Genomic DNA, 21,941 nt, shown 5'->3' on the forward strand with positions numbered 1-21,941 from the left:
CTCAGGACCAGAAGCCGACTCTTCCCAAGCCAAAATTGTCACATTTAAGAATATGTGGTCATTGCTCTTCAATGCATCCAATTGGTTAGAAGTGTCGTTTTTATCAGCCAAATTACTTATATGCTTCATTCTGATTAAATCATTGGGGAAAAAAAAATCAAATGATTGCTTAACAATTATACGTGGGTTTGAAAAGTTTTTGTAAATTACAAATAATTAAAATCTTTCACTATAAACATAAAAATTAATAAAAAAAAAATCAATTAAATCCTGTTGATAGATTTATGACTCATTTCTTAATGATTTTTTTTTTCCTTTAATAACCCCGTTGGTTGAGTAATAAATTGGAATGGTGTTGGAATATAAAAACAGAAGGTAGCCCAGTCTACTCATGACATCTCATATTATGCGTTGAAAAGCATGCAGCATACGGCCGCAGAAATCAGAATGCCTCCTTTACCTCTATTCTTGAATATGACAATCTATGCTTGTTTTGGCAAAACCAAACATTATAGGCCTCGATTGCTCTGCAAGTACTCCTAACCCCTATGCGATACTAAGCAATAAGCATCTCATTCTCTACCCTTTTGTTTTTGCCTCTACAAGTATTAAATTATCATTTAAATTTATCACTATTAATTAATAATTTAATAATAGTAATAGTAATTATATATTCAATATATAAATTCTATTATTGAAATTCATCCCATACTTTTTATACTTAAATAATTCAAATGCTAAAAAAAATTTATATTCTTTTTTTTTAACAATACAATAAATTTACATTTTCAAGGATTACACATAAGAGGTTTAAAATACAAAATCCAACAAGATAAAAAAAATAAATTAAACTAATAAAATCAAGTAAACTAACAATAGCTAAACAAGTAAGGACACCGCAACCAAATAGAAATTTTGAAGCCATCAAATAAAATAAAATTAGGCCTGCACACCACCACTCATCACAATTATAAATGAAATAAACAAGACATAAATTCAAAATTAAAGAGATGAAGAGCAAAAATAGACTATTCAAGCATAAAAGCTAACACTTAAAAATAACACAAATAAATATGCAAAAAGAAAAACAGTTAAGGGCGAGAATTCACTATTTATTCTCATCAAATTGAGGAAAGAGAGACCGGAGAATCTAACAAAAAAAAATCGATAGAAATAATAGCCATTAGTACAATCCTGAGTTATCAATATCATGCAAGAGTAGAATCACTCCATTAAAAGTGAAAATCGAAATTTTCTCAATAACATCTCTCTTATTGAATTCATTTATCGAAATTTAAAATAGAAAAATAAAAATAAAAACCATAAATAAGTATTTTTCGGTGAGAGAAAGTTAGAAGGATAATGATCTAAAAACTAAAATAAAAATAAAAGAATGGGAAAGAAACATTCTATGCCTAAAGGCAAAGAAAGTTAAACCATGAAAATCAAAAGAAGAAATTGCAATCCACAGCCAAAATGATATAAATCTTAGGCACAAAAATAAGCAACGAGACCAAGCCTTCCACTGATTGCGGGCCTTCTTTCTCCCTCCATTGTTCCATCTCTTTTTTCTATTCCATTTATTCGATTTAAAAAAAAATCATTTTATTTATTTTATTGAAATCGTGATACCATTTTAATTTTATCTTTAAATAGTTTGTTATATGATTAATTGATTTTAAAAATATAATGTCATGGAGTTTTTTTTATAAAGTTGGAAGGTGTACGTTTCTTTAATATTTGTTGCTTAGATCATCCATACATATTATGAAAATAATTCATAACAATTAGCTTTGAATATTATCGTCCAAAAATTTAGAAAAGCTGGAATATCTATCACTTTATCTACCCACTGAAAAAGCTTTGAATCTACAGTCCACAGCTCCAATAAAGGACCAGCAAAGTTTTGACTGCTGGCACAAACTATCATCCACCCACAAAAAAGTATATTAATAGTTTTTATCTGACATGTATTGGTCTTTTTGCTGATGACTTTCTGTTTGTATATATATGGGAGAAAATATCTCAAAAAGCAAGGGAGTCTAATTCTTTCGTTTAATTATTTAATTTAATTTGCAGTATTATAATTGTTCAACCCTAATCATTTGAGAAAGGAAAAAAAAAAGTTCAGATAATTATTAAACCTTTTTATATTTATTAGAATTAGAGATTTGAATTATACTTGATTATATAATAAGTAATAGTGAATCATTCAGGTAGGGAAATGGAAGGCTTAACAAAAGAAAAGGAAATGAAGAAGAGAGGATAATGGTGAATTTGTATGGAAGACAAAATCTAGCGAGCCAAAAAGCTAAGATTTTGAAGCTAAAGCAAAGCATGTGGTTATTATCCTTTTGTCCAAGCGTTTCTTATATTATCATTTATTTTATTTTATTTTTCCCTATTATTATTGAAAAAGAAAAAGTACACAAGTGGGTAGCCATAGAATTAGCATCCAATTAAACATAGAAATATTGATGGAATCTGGAAAGTATGTCGGCTTTCTATATAATTTTTTTCATTTAAATCTTATATTATATTTTTTTTTAAAGAAAAGTATTATTCAATTATTTAAAAAAATATATATAAACAGTGGTAGAGAGATAGGTGTTGACAAAATGAGCATCCAATCATTTATATGTTCATCTTTTTGTAAACATTGCATGTTAGATGTTTTGTTGCACATCTATAATTGATTCATTAAACACTCCACATTTCACCATACAAACACTACTTCAATTCCTCAACATATTTCATCTTCTTTTTTCTTTAGTTTTAATTTGACATGACATTATCAAGATATATAATTGATTAACAAAAATATTATAATACCATATATTATAATAAATTAATGTATCAATATTTATATAACTACAATACAGTTTAACCCATTAATACTTAATTAAAATTATATTTAATTTTGTATTCTAATATCTAACTACAGACCCAAACAGGGGTTAAGGGGGCATGGACCATTTTCAACCTTTTCAAAATTTAATAGAGTATTTATGTAATTTTCATTAATTGAAGAAAAATTATCATTCACTCCCTAAACTTTTAAAATAATTTATTAATTTATCCTATTTGAAAATTATTCAATTAAAATATTTTTGTATTTTATAAAATAAATTTTTAAATTTTTAAATTTTTATAAATTCATTAACATGTTTTGATTATTTATATCATTTAGATCATGTAATTTTAATTATATATATCGTTTAGTACCTGTATATTTAAATATTTATTTATTTATTTTTTTATCAAAAATAAAACAAGTTGACTTCCGTTACTTTAACAAATGGACTAAACAATATTTATTAAAACAATTTGATTTTATAAAATATATAAACCTTTTAATTGAATAATTTTTATAAAAATAAAAATTAGTAAAATTTTTAAAAATTTAAAAATTTAATAATAATTCTGTCTCAATACCAATACAATTTTATTTTAAAACAGTCATCCTAATCTATATTCTTTTTTTATCTTTTTTTTTTCAATTTAAAAAATTTAAGTATAATATTTGAGATTTTAAATTCACTACTTAATTTTTTTTATTTTTAAAATATTTATAAGATAAGTTATTCATCGATTTTTTTCATTGAACATTTAAAATTATAAAAATTATAATAATTAAGTATAATAAAAAATATTAAATTGATCAAATATATTATTAGTTGTACTTTAAATTTACCAATTATATTTTAATTTTTTATAAATTAACAAAATTAAACAATAATAATTTTATAATTTCATGCAAAATTTAGAATACAATTAACACTATCGTGTTATGAAAATAAAAAATAATTTTAATCGTTGACGGTTATATTTTAAATTTAAAAAATTTTCAATATAAATCAAAATATCAAAATTACTTAATATTTTTTAACGGATAATAATTTAGAGAATTCAAATTAAAAAATTTTAAAATTTATAATTAATATTTAATAGCGAGTAAATTAATTTAATTTATAATTAAAATTTTATACATATGATATTTTTTTTATTTTTCTACTTAAAATCAGTATTTTTTATGAATTAATTGAAATTGAAATTGTCACTAAAAAATAAAATTGGGCCCATATAATTATGCACAATTGTAATGAAAACATAACATAAAATGGAAACAAGGTTTAAAAAATCAACATATATATATATATATATATATATACACATTGTGAAGATATGGGGGGAAAAGAGAGAAGAAGTTTAATGAATGAAAACTAGGAAAAATAATTAAAATGATAATACAGTACTGGTTCAGGTTGCACCGATTGTTTACCCAAAAAGGAGCATCCATCAACAAGAGCTAGAACACAGCCACAGATGCTATTGCAGCAAAACATATTTATATTAATTTGTCTGTGATCTGCTGCTATTGGCAGATTTTTATATGTGGCCTAGCTTATCAGTTCTTGGAGTTAGAAGCAGGAGGTTGCTGTTGTAGCTGCTGGTATATTGCAGCCATCCTACTGTAAGCATCCATGGGTATCGGCTGCAACGACAAATTTACACATCCACCTAATTAACCAACCATAACTATAAATATCTCTTAATTACTATTTAGAAATATAAAAGGGCACCTGTGATTGGCAGGCAAGGAATGCCGACAGTGGATCCGGCATAACTGTGTTAGAAGAAGATTGTAAGCGGTCACCGGAGCCATCCCACGAAGCCATGGGTATGAAAGGAGTAGGGTGAAGCACTGGGGAGAGACCACCAATGTTGGGTCGAGCAACTGAGTTCATATCCATAACATTTACACCCATTCCCATTCCTACACCCATGCCCATGTTCAACATTGACATTTGGAGTTGCTGTTGCATTGCCATTGGCAAAATCAATGGCTGCATGTTCATTCTATTCATCATTTGTACTTGCGCTTGCAATTGTTTCAGATATTCTATCACTTCATCCAGCATCGACGCTTTGTCCGTCTAAAAACAAAACAGGAAATTAAAAGGATATGCATTACTATCGGAGCTAACTAATTATATAATGCATCCATGCATAATTATTATATGTAGAACCCACCATTCAAATTTATCTATACACATCTAATTTCACACTGGCCAATCATTACTAGTGGAGACTAGTAAATTTGAAGGAGAAAATTGTCCAATAATTTTGAAGAAACACAAGGGCATCAGGGCCTACATTGGAGATGAGTTTATGTGGTAGTAGATGATTGTCTCCACACCCAACAACCTTCAGGAAAGTTGTCCCCATGGCCAATTGGTTATGTGGATTATAATAACTGGACCGGTCCCAAGATACGCACATCCATTTGAATGTAAAAGAGATTGGACCACTGCATTAATTAGATTTTGCCTTGTTTTCTCTGCTGTCCAATTTGAGTATTTAATCATCACGGCAATTCTATACCTATATACTAACATTATTTTTACAGGTAAATTAATGTGATAATTTTTTTTTAAAAAAAATTATTACTAAAATAATATCACGTAAAACTAATGGTCTTATCATTTATTAGGATAACACAGTAAATCAACATAATTCACTTGCTTGCAATTTGCCCCTACCAATGAGAATAGATTGAGGATGATACCGACACTCATCCACTCTTTAGAAGAGATTATGATGGATTCTATATAAAAATTAAATAGAAATTATAAATTAAATCTAAGCAAAAATTGCATTCCTCAATTTTTTATTAGCTATAAATTTCACATCGTTGGAATCTTTCAAGGTATATTATTTGATATATTTAATATATAAAAATATATTATATTAATTATATATATACAGGCATGAATTTTTCTATAAATAATAATTATAAAAAAAATTATATTTCTGGAAATTAATATATGTAATAAATTAGCCCACTTTTAAGGGCATCTACCGATTGCATAAACATTACTACATAGAGAGAAGAGAGGGAGATAAAAAGAAATAGTAGGTATATCTACTGAGGATAAGGAGCACCCAAAAAGATGCATATTCTGTAGTCCACAAGTTAGAATCAATTATCATCACATATTTCTTTCTTCTTTTCCTTTATTTATTTATTTATTTTTCACTTTATAAATTTCTGCAATAAAAACTCTCGTATATCATTACACAAAAAGTTTTAAATTCAATTTACAAGTACAAAGACAGTGTAAAATTCAAAAGCACTACAAAAAAAAGTAGAGGGTGACAAGAGGAAAAGGTGGACTTCAAAAGCTGGTTTGGTTTATATTGCTGAATATGGATAGGACCAATGTATCACTTGCATATAATTGCAATTTTTCAATTTGGATAAAGTTTTCAAACTTACCATCTCAGAATCTGATGTAACAATAACTCCAATACACTTTAAAGAACCAAAACAATAATTAAAAAGAAAGACCAATATATTTAACCTTTTAAAGATGAAAAGCAAATTGCAGGCGTAAAATTAAGGCAATAATTAATCAGGTGGCCTACTAAATCTGATAAGCCAGTGCACATTGCTGCAGCCATCAGATTTGCAGGCTTTGTAGAAATGTGAACTGAGATTATATATATATATGTAGAAAAGCTACCGATTAAACTCCGTACCTTACTGGAATTTGGGACCAGCTTCTGCAGTGTCTTCATCCTTTGGTTTATCTTATCTCTCCTTTTCTGGCAATAAATAAACCCGGCAATAAGATAATGAACAGAAAAGGAAACAGTATATGCAATGATGACGATAAGAAAAATTAATGAAATCAACCTTTTCTTTTCTTTTTTTCTTTTTTGAGGAAATGAACCCATATTCAAATTACTGCATGGCCGCTTTAGCCCATATTAAATTCTAGCAGCCTCTCTTTGAGAATTTTTATTTTTTTCTACTAGAAAATATTTTCGCCATAATTTCGTTTTTGTTACTGAGAAAAATCAAATAATTAACACGTTATGATATGAAAACAAGAAACTGAGAGAGTGAGAAAACATACACGTTCGGATTGGTTATGAATAGCAGCAGCCCTACTTCTCTTAGTTGAAACTGAGGATTTCCCGTTTCCTTTCTTCTCCTCCTCCTCATCACCTGCCTCCCTCTTTTGAACAAGAACCGCACGATATCAATATACATGTTTACATTATTGAATAAATCAGAGAATTGATATACTAAATTAAACCTTGCCTGAGGTCTACTGTAACAAACTGAGTCATTCTCGTCTGCGGCGGTCGTTTTGGTTCCAGGCTTAGAGCTGCTGTTGTTTTCCTGAGACCCAAAAGAAGTCGAAGTGAAACCCACACCAAGGTCTCTCTGGCTATCTCTACCAACAGTGGCGCTACCACTCACGCTTTGCCGGCTGCTCCACTCGGGTGCCACCGGGACACGCGCCACCCTCTGCCGTTTCCCGTTGAGAGGAGTCTCCTCATCTTGAGTGACAGCTGGGCCGCTGCACGACCCCACGCGAGTGGAACTACCCACCACGCAGTTGCCCATCACATGGGCACTACGTTCATTGGTCCGGTTCGAACAAGGGACCATGGCGTCCATAGTCATGGTAGCGGAGGCGGCTGGCACTACTGCTGCACGATTGTGTTCGAACCATGGGACAATCTCTTCTGATCCGCATCCACTATTCTTCAAACCAGGCTTACGGTGGGGCAAACTAGTAGCTTGATTGACTATGGATTCGAGGGTTCCATTGGCGCGTGGCTTGTCCCAGCTGGTGTACTTGGAAGGAGATGTGGAGGCCATGGGTTTTGCAGGAACTCGCGGTGGACCTAATCCGTGCATGGCTAACTGGCCGTTCTCCCATGTTAGCTCAGCTACTTCGTATTGAAACCTGTACAAAAGCAGAAAATATAATCAACATACATCTTTGGGCGATCTCAAGTTCAATTTCCTGCCAGACCCTTTATTTTTTTTGGGAAAAAGTACATATATATATATATATAGCATCAAGCATTAAAGATTAATGGCAAGAGTGAGAGAATAATACATAGGGACATCAGGTGCGACTGAGTTGGATTGGGAACGAAGGGTTTGATTTGCAGGAGAGGGATTGTCATCGAGATCCCAGCTAGGAACACACTGGCTCATTCTTTTAGTTGCGTTAAAATGGAAGAAGAGAGAGTTATGTGATATATTCTTCTCGGCACCAAGTTCAATTTGATGTTTGTTTGATATGGCTGAGAGAGAGTTTCACTTTCAGAAGGTTGTGGTGATATGGTAATGGAATCATCATATTCATAAGATAGCAAGAAATTGTAGGGTGCCCTGCCCTTAACTGTGAAAGATAAGAAGAGAGAGGGAGATATTCTGGTCCATATGCGGTAAAACTGAGACACTTCCTTTTGGGGTGTTAAATGAGGACGAGGCGGTGGGCCCAACTACTACCTCCTTCCGACCCTTAACAACCACAGTATTAACAACATCCTAATCATCAGAGCTGACCATATATTAATGATCTACAGTACAGGCTACATACTCCAATACAAATATATGCAACCCTTTGGTATTTCATGCATTTATTTTTTACTGCCTGCACTATATCATCAAATTATTAAAAGAATATAAAAAAGAAGCAACCAAAAATCTGGTTGAGTAATTAGCCATGTCTTTTCTCTCCTTAACCGGAGTGTAGGTTTCCCTGCACGGTTGGACTGTCATGTATCTTTTAGTTTCATTTGTTTTTGCAGGCTGAACTTCATCTTCATCGAACGGCAATATTGAATTTTGATGTAGAAAATTTCCTAAGTGCTTTGTCGATTGCTTCTATTAATTATTGCGTAGCTCCAGGTGGTTTACCGTCTACTAGCGTTATCTTGACCTTGAAAGCTTGAATACTAGAAGGCTAAGCCCTGCCATGCACACTCACTGATAATAAGGGCAACGTGTTCTTCTGCCTTGGGATTCTTTTTTTCTAAGATTTCTATAGGGTTCGGTAGCATATATTATGTTGTTTCTTTTGTTTATTGATTATTGAATATATAATTAAATTATTTATATATTTTGATAAATCTACAAATTTTATACAAATTTGTGATAGGGTTTATTTAAATTTAAAAATTATTTAATTGTTTATTTAATTTTTACGGCAAAATTTTTTAATAAAAATGTATTTAATTAAGCTTTTATTCATAGACCAAATAAACTCAATCCATTTTTTTAATAAATTAAACTTCTGTACTTATATTTAAGGTTAAATCCTGAACTAATATATAATATTATTTTTTTACTATTATATATATATTTAAAATTTTTATATAAATAAAAATATTAAATTTTTAATATTTTAAATTAAGTAATATTTTATTATTAAAAAAATTATATATCTAGCTGTAATGACACAAATCATAATAATTAGATTATTTGAATGTGAAAATGTTACACTCCAACTCTGCTTCTACCAATCATAATTTAATTCTCGAATAGTGTGACTTGTTAGTATTTTGAACAATTTTTTAATATATTTACTTTCTATAATTTTTTAATTCATAATATATCTTATACTAATGGTAATTATCCAGTTTCAACCAACCAAAATAGCTTTTTAAAACATAATTCTATTAATCTAAAATGATTACATTAGTAATTGGGAGTTAATTAGGTTATGCAAATCCTTTATAATTCACGTTTTTTTTTTGTCAATGTTGCTGTATATATACCAATGAAATGAGGCAGACTTTCATAAAGGGGAGAAAAAGAAACTAATGATTGAACTCTATTCACATTTGGTTTCTGAATTATATATGATGAAATATTTTCAAGGAATTGATTTGTTTTTTCACATTCATTCACGCCCCCCCCCCTCCCCCCAAACATTTTATAAAGGATTATCTTATATGGGAAATTTGTAAAAATTTAATTTATTTAAAAAAATTGACAAGATCTTCCTCCCGAATGAAATCAAATCTAAAAAACAAAAGGAGAAATGCGGTTGGTTGAGGATCAGTCATCTGGGGTTTGTTGTTAATGGGCTTAACGCAGATCCATCATGTAACAACAGCGTAGTTCAGTTACTATTAGCAGCTTTTGTCCAACTTGTAGTCTTGCCATGGCTGAGCTTTATGGGTACGAGAGGGCTTCATCCTAGCTTGGACTTCATATTAGAGATGACCCTGGGCCGCTCTTTATTAAAGATTGGAGGATTCTTGTTTGATGGGGTTGGTGATGTTCCTTATATCATACATTGGGTAGCAATTCGGATTTGCGGATCAACGCGAACAAGCGGGTCACGGATCGACACGAGCACGAATAATGAAGGTGTAAAATCGAGTTAGTAAGTTAATTTGTGATGCAATATAATTATTATTGTATTATAAATAAATTGATACGATTTTAATACAAACACAAATACACTCCTCTTAATTTTTTTTTATCGTATTTATAGATTGCGTCTAAAAGATTCGTGTATATAAAATCCAATAATATTACTGGTAAATTAATGCAATAAAGTAGCCGAAGCCTTTCAATTCATTTTTATTAGATTTGAGGATTTCTTTAATACAATAATAAAATCACATATATTGCTTTTAAAAAAATAAATAAATACTTTTAATTAATTTAATTCACCAAATTAGAACACCTTATTTTAAATTAAATAACATAAAAACTAAAAAAATATATTAATAACAGTAATTACTAGATCCATTAACGATACTTTTGAGTTGCATTTCTTTTCATTCTCATTTGTTTTGTTTTGTTTTGCAGCAATATTAAGACATTTTAGGCCATGATTCCCTCATATATTAATTTTAGATTTTCCTTTGAAAAATAAAAAAAAGAAAATATTAATCATTAAATGTTTTTTTTAAGTCTTCAAATGTAATTAATTCAAACACGATTGAAGTTAAGGAAAGCCAGTTCTAACACAACAATATATTTCCTACACATTAATTATGTATGAATTTAGATGCCAACAAAAAACACCTATTCCCATTAAGTTTTCATATAAAAATGTTTTTTCCTTAACAATAAAATTGAATTAAAATTAAATATTAAATTATTTTATAAAAAATATTTTTCAGTAAAACTAAAAAATTAATAAAAAATATTTTTCTAATTAAAGAAAAAATATAATATTTTAAAGAAAATAACTTACCTTAAAAAAAAAAACTATTTTATAAATTTCAAAAATGTTATTAACACTATCAGAAGTATATTTATTAATATCATCTTTTTTTAAACTACAATAGAAAATAAAAAATAAATCATTTGTTTACAAAATATTTTCAATAAAAAATATTTTATTCGCATAAATTATTTTTTACCAATAAATAAAGTTGAAAAATTAGAATTGAGATGGAAAAACGTTGTTAAATGGGTGGATAGTCCTCCCAAAGGTTGACACTTGAGAGGAATTTGAAACAAAAATGTCCTTTACTTTATCCGTTGGCAAAGTTGTTTGAGCCTTAACAGCTACTGCTGCTCCTTTGCCGCTGTCATGCATTGTCACCCCCTCACATAAGACAGACTTTTGCTATTTTTCGGGTTTTACTAAGAACAGAGGAGTGAACCCAACCCCAAATCTTGATAATGTGGGGAACGCTAATATTTCCATAATCATTCCATGCTTCAATTGGAAATTGGAATCTACCCAGCTGAAGTCCCATTCCTCTTCAGCAAGCCACTTTCTTTCATATCAAATATACCCAATGAAATTGCACCACGTCACTGGAATATGTTATTATTATTAGGAACCAGGTGAAAATTATCATATTGAATCATTGCCAGTGCTTATAAAAATCATCACCAAATGACAAAAATAAGCTAGATAGTAGTGAAAAATGGAGGCAGTGATGCAGATTTGACATTAACAGCCGTAACAATACAAGGGGGTTGGGAGTGCAGGCAACCTAATCCCTACCCCTGACTCAAATAAAATGTCCAATTCACCATATAGAAGAATCCCAAATTCAAAACTGAACCCTAACCCTAACCCCAATCCGAGGTCACTTCCAGCTTCAAAACGGAGCAAAGCTCTAAGCTTACCGGACGTATGGTTCAAACACCAATCGCTAAAGCATGCAACTTTGAAGATGCATCTAAGATCTCTCTCAGCATCACCTCCTTCTGACACTGATTTTTCATTTCTGTCAGGACTTAAATCTGTAACACTGGACCCTCCAGGGCCCGACCACACCGCCCTCCTCTCTGATGAGCTCCTCCTCCAAATTTTCTCCAGGCTTCCAATCTCTTGTTATATCTCTAATTCTCTTGTCTGTAAGCGCTGGTTGTATCTTCATGGCCGCTTGGTACAATCCCTCAAGCTCACCGACTGGTCCTTTCTTAAGTCGGGTCGAATATTTCGCCGCTTCCCCAATCTCACGGAGATTGATATCGTTAACGCTTGTGTTAGAACCCCTCTTAACTCCGGTATCTTGGTGACTCATAAGAATTTGTCAATTCATGTTGGTACCGAATTTGCGGGGACGGAGTTTATCGAACCGATTTATCTGTTACCATCGGATTTAGTTGATAGTGGGCTTGAAATGATTGCCAAAGGATACCCTAATTTGAGGAGAATTTTTGCAATTGGCGCGAGCGAAACTGGGCTATCGAGTATTTCAAATGAGTGCGACACATTGCAAGAGTTGCAGTTACATTGTTGTGGGGATTTATCGTTGAAGGGTATTTCGCGTTGTAGGAATTTGCAAGTAGTGAAATTGATTGGTCGTGTTGATGAGTTTTATAATTCGGTGGTGTCTGACATTGGTTTGACGATATTAGCGCAAGGATGTAGGCGGTTAGTGAAGCTTGAGCTTTGTGGATGTGAAGGAAGCTATGATGGGATTAAAGCAATAGGACAGTGTTGTCAAATGCTTGAGGAGTTGACTCTCTTTGATCATAGGATGGATGGTGGGTGGTTGGCTGCACTGTCATTTTGCGGCAATTTGAAGACTTTGAGGCTGCAGTCCTGCAAGAGCATTGATTCAGACCCAGGTCCCGATGAGCATTTGGGATCCTGTCCTACACTTGAAGAGCTGCATTTGCAACAGTGTCAGATGCGGGATAAGCCAGGGGTGAAGGCTTTGTTTTTAGTTTGTGAGGCAGTCAGGGAGATTGTTTTGCAGAACTGTTGGGGACTGGAGGATGAAGTCTTTGCCTTTGCAAGTGTTTGTAGGTATGGGCCTTTGTCCTTGTGGTTTTAATGATTGAAAAGTCATTTCGTTTGTTCATTTCAAACTTCGTATGATATTGGTAAGAGAATGAGATTGAAAATGAATTATACCACTTGAAGAACAACTAAGTCATTGCAAGTTCATTTTTTGTGTTGGTTACATTATTTGTTTTTAGCTTTATTTTCTTTTCATGATATATAATCATTTGTGTTCTGCTTTAGATTGGTGGTTTCCTTTTTCCCTGGCCATCTTGGAAGGAAAAGTTGGGAGTTCTGAATGTATTAAAAGTGAAGATCCAAACAACTTTTTCTTTTCCTTCAAGCGTTTTCTGTGGCTTACAATTCTTTCAAGTCTTAAAATGTTTACTCATTGTGCCTTAGCATTCTAGCAACTGTACATATGACCGTCCATTGTAAATAAAGCATTCTTTAACAAGAAAGTTCAGTTCAGTGTCTGTTCGTGCATTGGAATTACATTGGACGAATCAACATACGTAACCTGAGAAAGGGAAAAAATAGAGAAAAAAAGGTTGTGTGTATATTGATAATAATCGTTGCACCTTGAATATGAGCCTGTAGTCATTCGGTTTAATAATTTTGTATAATGAAAAGAATGACAATGGCAATTCAAATGCAGTATATTACCTTGTGAAATTTTGCCCCTAGTGTTTTGATGAACCTTTTCTTTTTGTTTCTTGATAGGAGGGTGAAGCTTGTATCACTAGAAGGATGTTCATTGCTGACAACTGGAGGTTTGGAGGCAGTTATTGTTAATTGGAAGGAGCTTCAAAGGCTGAAAGTAATATCATGCAACAAGATCAAGGACAGTGAAATAAGTCCTGCCCTTGCATCTCTATTCTCTGTTCTCAAAGAACTGAAATGGCGACCAGACTCCAGATTTCTCCTTTCTTCATGTCTCGCTGGGACTGGTGTGGGAAGTAAAGGTGGTAGATTTTTCAAGGGATTGAAGGGTTGAACCTGGGCTTCAGTTTGGGGAACATTTTAGTGATTTACATCCTGCAAAACGTTTTGGTAGTATAAAAGTGCTCTTTACATGTTCTCTGTGGCTATTTAGATGATTAGCAGAGGGGGATTTGCTAGAGATTTTCAACAGAGAGCCTGCTAATGTGGGGCTGCCATATGGATCATATCACTAATCAAGCACCCCCTTTACTTTATGTGGGTGATGTGTAAATCAAGCTAAAAGAGCTGTGCTGATGTAGTTTAAAGCTATGTCTGTCTCTTTTCTAACCTTAAACTAGGTTAGATATTCTAATTCAGTTAGTCATCTGACTTTGTAGGAATAGTATGAGTGTAAATCTCCACTTATTTCTAATTATTTGTATGACACCTGCCTTTGGAATATGAACTTTTACCACATGTAATGTTAAATTATAGTCAGTTAAATTTGCAGATGCATGATGCCTGCATGCACATGCTATTACACTTGTTGATGAGGTTGCTTAATTCATTTTCTATGCTTGGAAAACTGTGGCACAAATACGTGATAATGCTGGATGCCTGTCACCTCTTGTACACTTTTACTGGCAGTACTACAGCCTCAATAGAGATCCTATGTACTTATTTTATTGAATTTTGTTATCAAGTACGTGTTTATTGGGAAATTTACTATTTTGTGAACCTTAAATTTTAGACTTAGCTGTGCAGCTTCCTAGTATCTGTTTTCGTATTTTCTCTTTCAGGAATGACCAGTCTTGTTAAAAGCAAGCTCAATGGGAAAACATTGGTTGGATATTTGGATCTTCTCGAAATAACTAAATTTACAGGTCAGCAATCAGATGAACCAAATACTTCTCTTTCTTTTCTGGAGTTCTCTATTGATTGCATAAGGTATCTTGGAGCACTTGCACGCTCGCGCGCGCACACACACACACTTATATTTTTATGAGTTGCAAAATATTTTTAAGTAGGAAAAGTTTTAAAATTTTTTGATGAGGTGATGGTATCCTAGTCTTTGCACAGAAGAAGAAAAAAGATGCTATGTTTTCCTCTTGTTATGAGGAGGGTGCTCCCCACTTGTGTTTTTCTTTTTAGCTAAAGCGCTTGAAAAGTAGGCAATCAAGGGAATGATTTATGGTTTGTTTTTTTTTTTTTTTTTTTTTTTTTTTTTGTTATCAAAAGGCCTTCATCATGGACATTGTTATAACTGAATTAACTTGAATTTTCTTTTCTGATGCTGTTTTGAACAGTGAAATGGAGACGTTCAGTTGGCTGAAAAGGGTAAGTGTCTGCTTCTGTTATCTTCCCTTTGAAGGATTTGCTGATTAGTTAGACATAGCTGCTGCTTTAGAGAGGTTTTGCAATTGGTGTCCGATATGGAAGAACACCACTTAGACTGAGAGGCAGTCATGAAACAGAGACTTCTCTCTCGTTTCAATGTGTTTTAGGCTCTGATTGGAGGCTTGGAAGGTGTTTACTCGTTCATGTGCTGACTTTTTATTTTTGTTAAAATAAAATTTATTTTTATCAATAACCATCCATAGATGAATTTTGTTGAAGTTTAACTTAATATGAGAAAAGAAAAAAGTATAAATAAAGTATTTTATTTTTTATCATTAGGTATACTATCAAATCATTCAATGATGCTAACAAAGTAAAATTTACTTTTTTTTTTTTTTTTCCTATTCTCTATTGGGTTAAACCAATACATGATTTTTAATGCAACTACTAATTTTCAACAACAAGAATAATAATAATAATAATATACCAATCAAATAAAATGAAGCAATAAATTAAAGATTCACAGAGCATTTTCTATGAAGGCATGAGAGGAGCCGGAAAAACAAAAGATCTTTGCAGTAGCCCACCGGACTTTAGAGTTGCTGTTTGGCATCAAGCTCAAAAAAACATATTTCGCAGATTAGTTGATATTATTATTAGACTTATTAGATAAAAAAAAATTTAAAGGTTTATTATTTTTTATATTTATATTATAATTTTAAAATTTTAGATAATTCTTTCACTTAATATTGATAAAAAAAGGTCTTTAGTGCACGTGTGCCATATAAAATTATTTCTTAAAAAATTTGTTGGATAAAAAAATTATAAAAGTTTATGGGATAAAAAAATTTAAGCGTTTATGTTAATTTAGATTTATATTCATATTTTTATATTAACAAATATATAGTTTCTTTAGTTTAAATTTTATATTGAAAATATATTTATTTTATATTTATCATATATAATTTTAAATAAATAATTATTACAAATAAATTTTTACTATATAAAATATTATATATTAAAATATTTTATTAAAAATTTATACTTACCATTATAACATATGAAAATTACATTTTATATTTAATAATATTAAATAAATAAAATATTTTTTAGTATGTTTTTTATAAAAATTTAAATATATTAACTATGCATATTCTAAATTATCTGATATATTTAATATTTTTATTTTACTCATCAATATAATAAATAAATTTGTAAGATATATTAATTTATTAACTGATCTGCAATAAATAATATTCTATATCAATAATATTAAATAAAATAAAATATTATATATTTTATACTATAATTTTTTTATATTTTAAATTTTTATTAAATTATAATATGTGTATAAAAATGAGAATGAAAAGTAACTGATAGAAGTAATAAAAAAGAATATAGGTGAAATAAAAATATGTATTTTAAGAATCATTATATTAATCAAATAAAACTTTAAAACTATATTATTATTTACTTAGGTTGAATATACGTCTCTCGCTTATAATTATGATAAATTAAAAAGTATTTAATTTTATTATTCAAAATTTAAAATTTTGAATATAAATATAAATTAAATTAAAATTTAAAATTTTTCATTCAATAAATATTTGAAGGAAATAATCTTACAAAATATAATATGACAGGTGGACTAAAATCTTTTTTATTAAAATTAACTAAAGTAAATAATTAAAATTAAAGTAAATATGAAATAGTTAGCTGTATTATTTAAAATTTTAAGATTAAAATATAAATATGAAAAATAGTAAAATTTAGATTTTTTTTTCAATAGACCTACTCCTCTTTATTATTATTATTATTAATAATTTAAAATATTAAAAGAATTTTGTTTATTTATAAAATATTAAAATAATAATTTTTTAAAACCATTTGTGTTTGATTATGACAATTGAGTTCTCGACGTCTGATCATAACTGAGTTCACGCTAGAAAAGTTAGGCTTAATTTTATTAGGACCAAATTATGGGCCTACTTCATGTATAAATTCTAGACTTGTTTTGAAGAGTTAGGCTGGGTACAGGCCTACATGCAGGGGTCTGGTCACGAAAAAACTCATTAGCTCTATGGGACAATAAATCTCGTAACGTCTGAGATTATGTTCACATGGGGCTAAATGGAATTAAATGGTTATTTGATGATAAGAAAAAATGCAGTACGCTTGTACATACAGTCGGTGTGACTATAATAAGAGGATACGAGTATAGGACGGCAGTTACACGTTACTAAAAGACAAAAGAGAAAAGGAGTAAAAGGAAGCAGAGAGAGAGAAACAAACCAAGCTTTACCAATATACCCTCTGAGCCTAACTTTTATTGGATTTTAGACATCAATTGGCGGCGTCTGTGGAAACGAAGGAGATCTTTTCATCACCAAAGTTCTCATTCTCATTACAATATTGAGATTTACATGGCCAATCACGGTGAAAACTATACTAGAAACACCCCAAATAACCTGAGCTCAACTCAGGAAGGCCCGTAGTTCTCATTATCTAGCCCAACCGCCCCAATAAATCAGCCACCCATGTCGTTTAACCCTCACCCACCTCAGCCGGGACTATGCCCCGAACTACCCTATCTAACAAAGCATTGCAAAGCATGGCTCTTCACTGCCCACTGGCTAGGTGTAACGACCCGGAAATCGGACCGCTACCGGCGCTAGGATCCAGATCGACTTAAGGTCGCCGGGACCCGTAGCAAGCCTAACATACATCCTGAATACCTGTTAAATCTCATACATGATCATACGAATATGTAAAAATTTTAAACCTTTTCTTTGATCACCAAGCTTAATCTGTGCATGCACATAACCATAAGCATAAAACCCCCCACACTGGAGTCCTCATCAAATACTCCAATGGGGTAACATATCATACATTAAGCTTGGTTTAATATAAAACATCATTAAAATATTACATGAATCATGTATAAAAGGGATTAACTATACATACTAGGGTCAAGCAAAACACTAAACCTCAATATACATCATTACATTACATGACTGTTCAATACTTTACATTACATTATTTTCATGTCCATATCTAGCTATTACATAAAATATGACTTTACTCTTGCTGACCTTCTGGTCTATCACGTACCTGCAAACCTGGGGATTAAGGGAAAGGGGTGAGCTACTAGAGCCCAGTGAGCAGAATAGTAAAACGGTATATTAAAACATATGCTTACATGAAATGCATCACATCACAAACAAATCATATCAAGGATGGACTTGTCACCAATAGCCCTCTACACATTCCAAGGGTGCCAAGGGCGTAGAATGGGCCTCACTGGTCTTTCTCTTAACATCACATAAAATAACATTCCATTATGTCAGGGGCGTAAAATGGGCCTCATTTGTCTTTCTCTTACATCGTGCCAGGGGCGTAGAATGGGCCTCACTGGTCTTACATACCATACCATATCATATCATATCATCATATGAGGGCTAATGGATCATTCAACACCCATCCACATCAGCAATGTATTATGCAATGCAACATATTCGTGAATTCTAATGCAACATATTCGTGAATTCTAATGCAACAACCTAGTATAACACATGGCATTTGTGATGCATGAACATGCTCAAAATTCATTTGAGTTGAAACATAAAGATCCATTCTACTCACCTCAGGCTAGCTCTGAAAAGACACTAAAGCAGCTATCTCACTGCTGGGGTCCTCGGTTCCTCAGGTCCGAACCTACACAGGTGGACTCAAAATGAGGGACCAAACATACACTAACATAACTCTAAACTACTCCCCAAAAACCCCATAAAACATCATAAAACAATCATAGAAATCATGCAAAGGAAGGCTGAATAGGGCACTTTCGGTGGCAGGTTCGGCGGCCGAAAGTCCCTCTAGAGCCGAAACTCATCCACTTTCGGCGGCACCTTCGGCGGCCGAAAGTCCCTTCCAGAGACGAAACTCATGCATCTTCGGCGGCACTTTCGGCGGCTGAAACTCCCCTCCAGAGCCGAAAGTCCACTTTCGGGGGCAGGGTTCGGCAGCCAAAAGCTTGCCTCCACAGGCAGGTTCGGCGGCCGAAAGTACCTTCGGCTGCCGAACCTGAGTTCTTCCAAAGTGGTAGAACTCAGCCTCCTAATGCACATTTTGCCTCCCAAAACTTTCAAACATGCATTTGGCTATTCTACAACATGTATACTCATGCAAACAAGCATATAGGGGTCTCAAACTACCCTAAATCCCAACAATCAACACAAAGCATATACACATACAACATACATTATCCATAAACTCAACATCAACCCTAACAATAATCAACTAACCTAAACATGCATTTCTACCCCATAAACCTCATAAAACTTGTTTAAAACATGGAATGAGTTAAAGATCTACTCTTACCTCTTGAAGATCGAGAGGGGAGGTGACCTAAACTTGGAGAAATGGAGGAAGAGAGCTTCGGGGTCTCCAAGCTTCAAATCTTGATCTTAGCTCCAAAAACTTCAAAAACCAAGTTAAAACTCGTTAAAACTTGAAAGATTTGAGGAAAATCATCAAAACCAACCATGGGAGGGCATGGACTTACCGTTGACCGAAAATAGGGAAGAAAACTCGTCCATTTTCGGCCATGGGGCCTTTTATAGGTGGCTGGCCAGACCACCTTCGGAAGCCAAAGGTGACTCCAAAACTCCACCATGTTCGGCGGCCGAACCTGGATTTTCCTCAATGGTCATTTTCATTCAAAACTCAATTTCTTTCTTACTTACAACCATAAAATACCTTAAAACATTTTATAAAAACATGATTTTACCCTTCTAGAGGTTTCCGACATCCGAGATTCCACCGAACGGTAGGAATTCCGATGCCGGAGTCTAGCCGGGTATTACACTAGGCTAGATGTTATAGCAGAGAGGGCTCAGTACCCCGTTGAACTTACCACGTGTAATCGAAGGATTCAACATCAATGAGCCCCAACCCACAATGAACTATCAAATCCCTCAACAGAGCAGTAGGAGGACAGACGATGGAGATGGAGAATCCAATCGGAAATGAGCCGATAGCCCGAGCTAGAGGCAAGATAGTGAGGGAGCTTATCGAGAATAAGGGGGCTGAGAGTTACTCTTTTGAACCAGTAGAAAGGTTGAAGAGTGAAGAGTTAGAAAGAAACTACCGCCTAGAGAAGAGGCTCAAAAGGGAAGATGCAGACGTAGACTAAAAGCTAGAAAGATTGAAAGAGCAACTACTGATGGAATTGGGAGCACGAGACAACAACAGTCCCCTTTTTCTAACCTCATCACCGTTTTTGAAACGGGTTCAATAAGAAACCATACTAAAGAAGTTCATGATGCCACCTATGGCAATCTATGATGAAACGTGAAATCCTCAAGAGCACGTCCTGAACTACAAGACATTCATGGAGTTGCAAACCCATTCAGACGCCCTGATGTGTAAGGTCTTCCCAACCATCTTAACAGGACCAACCTGGGCATGGTTTAACAGCTTGGAATAGGGAAGCATCTAGAACTTCATAAACCTAGCCAGTGTATTCATCGGCAGATTCATTGCTAGGGTTCCTGTGGAAAAGAAAATGAGCTACCTAGAAATCGTGCGCTAGAGGAGGAATGAATCCCTGAGAGAGTATATGGCCAGATTCAACTCTGAAGCTTTGCAGATACCTGAGTTAGATGAGGGAAGGGCTGTAGAGGCCATGCAGAAGGGCACAATCTCCCTAGAGTTCTTTGGATCGCTATGTAGAAAGCCCCCGACTACCCTGTCAGAGCTTATGAAAAGGGCAGAAAAATACATAAGATAGGATGAAGCCTTGACGACAAGCTGATTTGCTAGGGATGACTGTAATACCCGGCTAGACTCCGGTATCGGAATCCCTACCGTCCGGTGGGATCTCGAACGTCGGAAATCTCTAGAAGGGTAAGAACATATTTTATAAAATGTTTTCATGAATTTTAATGTTTTAAGTGTAAAAGAAAATGAGTTTTTACATGAAAATAGCATTGGAGGAAAACCCAGGTTCGGCCGCCGAACATGCATGCGTTTTGGAGGCACGTTAGGCCCCCGAAAGCATGAGTGAGGGAAGTCCAGGTTCGGCCGCCGAACATGGCATGCATGCGGAGGCACATTCGGCCCCCGAACGTGGTCTGGCCAGCCACTATAAAAGGGTCCCTTAGCCGAAAACGGGCGAGCTTTTCCCCATTTTCGGCCAAGGTGAGCTTTCCGCCGTCTCTCACCCATTTTTGATGTTCTTCCTCTAAACCTCTCAAGATTCTCACTTGTTTTCACTTGATTTTGAAGATTTAAGCTTTTGAAACAAGTTTGGAGCTTTGGGAACTCAGGAGCTCATTTTCGTGGATCTCCAAGTTTAGGTCGTCTCCCTCTCGATCTTCAAGAGGTAAGAGCCGATCTTAAGCTCCTTATGTGTTTTAACTAAGTTTTATGCAAGATCTATGGGTAGAAATGCATGTTAGGATATATGTTGAGTTATGGGTATATATTGATGATTTGAGCAATGTATGTTGATTTTTATGTGTTTGAAGTGTTGTAGTTGGGGTATATGCTAGTTTGAGACCCCTAGGTGTGATGTATGTGAGGTATGCATGTTGTAGAGCAAGTTTTTGCATGATTTGAGCTTGGGAGGCGAAATGGGCATAAAAGAGCTGA

General features: G+C 33.1%; 2 protein-coding genes across 3 annotated transcripts; one reads left to right on the forward strand and one right to left on the reverse strand.

Annotated features, from left to right (window-relative positions):
- Positions 1 to 4,213: 4,213 nt before the first annotated feature.
- Positions 4,214 to 8,242, reverse strand: LOC110616474 (transcription factor UNE10). The gene is made up of 6 exons (XM_021758843.2): positions 7,923 to 8,242; positions 7,112 to 7,766; positions 6,924 to 7,025; positions 6,544 to 6,609; positions 4,584 to 4,937; positions 4,214 to 4,495 (listed from the first exon to the last, which is right to left on the reverse strand). Exons 1-6 carry the CDS (start codon positions 8,021 to 8,023, stop codon positions 4,409 to 4,411), a joined length of 1,365 nt encoding a protein of 454 aa, XP_021614535.1. The 5' UTR covers positions 8,024 to 8,242; the 3' UTR covers positions 4,214 to 4,408.
- A 3,380-nt stretch (positions 8,243 to 11,622) lies between these two features.
- On the forward strand, positions 11,623 to 14,500 carry LOC110616483 (F-box protein At5g51370). Of its 2 annotated transcripts, none has more exons than XM_043949963.1 (2): positions 11,623 to 13,126; positions 13,749 to 13,876. In XM_043949963.1, the coding sequence occupies exon 1, from the start codon at positions 11,809 to 11,811 to the stop codon at positions 13,075 to 13,077; it is 1,269 nt and encodes a 422-aa protein (XP_043805898.1). In that variant the 5' UTR covers positions 11,623 to 11,808; the 3' UTR covers positions 13,078 to 13,126; positions 13,749 to 13,876. The 2 variants fall into 2 exon arrangements, with proteins under 2 accessions (XP_043805898.1, XP_021614547.1); XM_021758855.2 differs by having other exon boundaries at positions 11,645 to 13,049; positions 13,749 to 14,500.
- Positions 14,501 to 21,941: the final 7,441 nt, after the last annotated feature.

Source organism: Manihot esculenta, chromosome 1, assembly GCF_001659605.2.
Source record: "Manihot esculenta cultivar AM560-2 chromosome 1, M.esculenta_v8, whole genome shotgun sequence".
NCBI classification, from domain to species: Eukaryota; Viridiplantae; Streptophyta; class Magnoliopsida; order Malpighiales; family Euphorbiaceae; genus Manihot; species Manihot esculenta.

What these genes read in the sequence shown, in the direction of transcription:
- LOC110616474 (XM_021758843.2), bottom strand. Translation starts at nt 8,023, where the DNA reads ATGAGCCAGTGTGTTCCTAGCTGGGATCTCGATGACAATCCCTCTCCT. An exon ending in TTTGTTACAGTAGACCTCAG is followed by an intron (nt 7,026 to 7,111) that starts GCAAGGTTTAAT and finishes CTTGTTCAAAAG; the next exon opens with AGGGAGGCAGGTGATGAGGA. An exon ending in TCCTTGCCTGCCAATCACAG is followed by an intron (nt 4,496 to 4,583) that starts GTGCCCTTTTAT and finishes TTGTCGTTGCAG; the next exon opens with CCGATACCCATGGATGCTTA.
- LOC110616483 (XM_021758855.2), top strand. Translation starts at nt 11,809, where the DNA reads ATGTCCAATTCACCATATAGAAGAATCCCAAATTCAAAACTGAACCCT. An exon ending in GCCTTTGCAAGTGTTTGTAG is followed by an intron (nt 13,050 to 13,748) that starts GTATGGGCCTTT and finishes GTTTCTTGATAG; the next exon opens with GAGGGTGAAGCTTGTATCAC.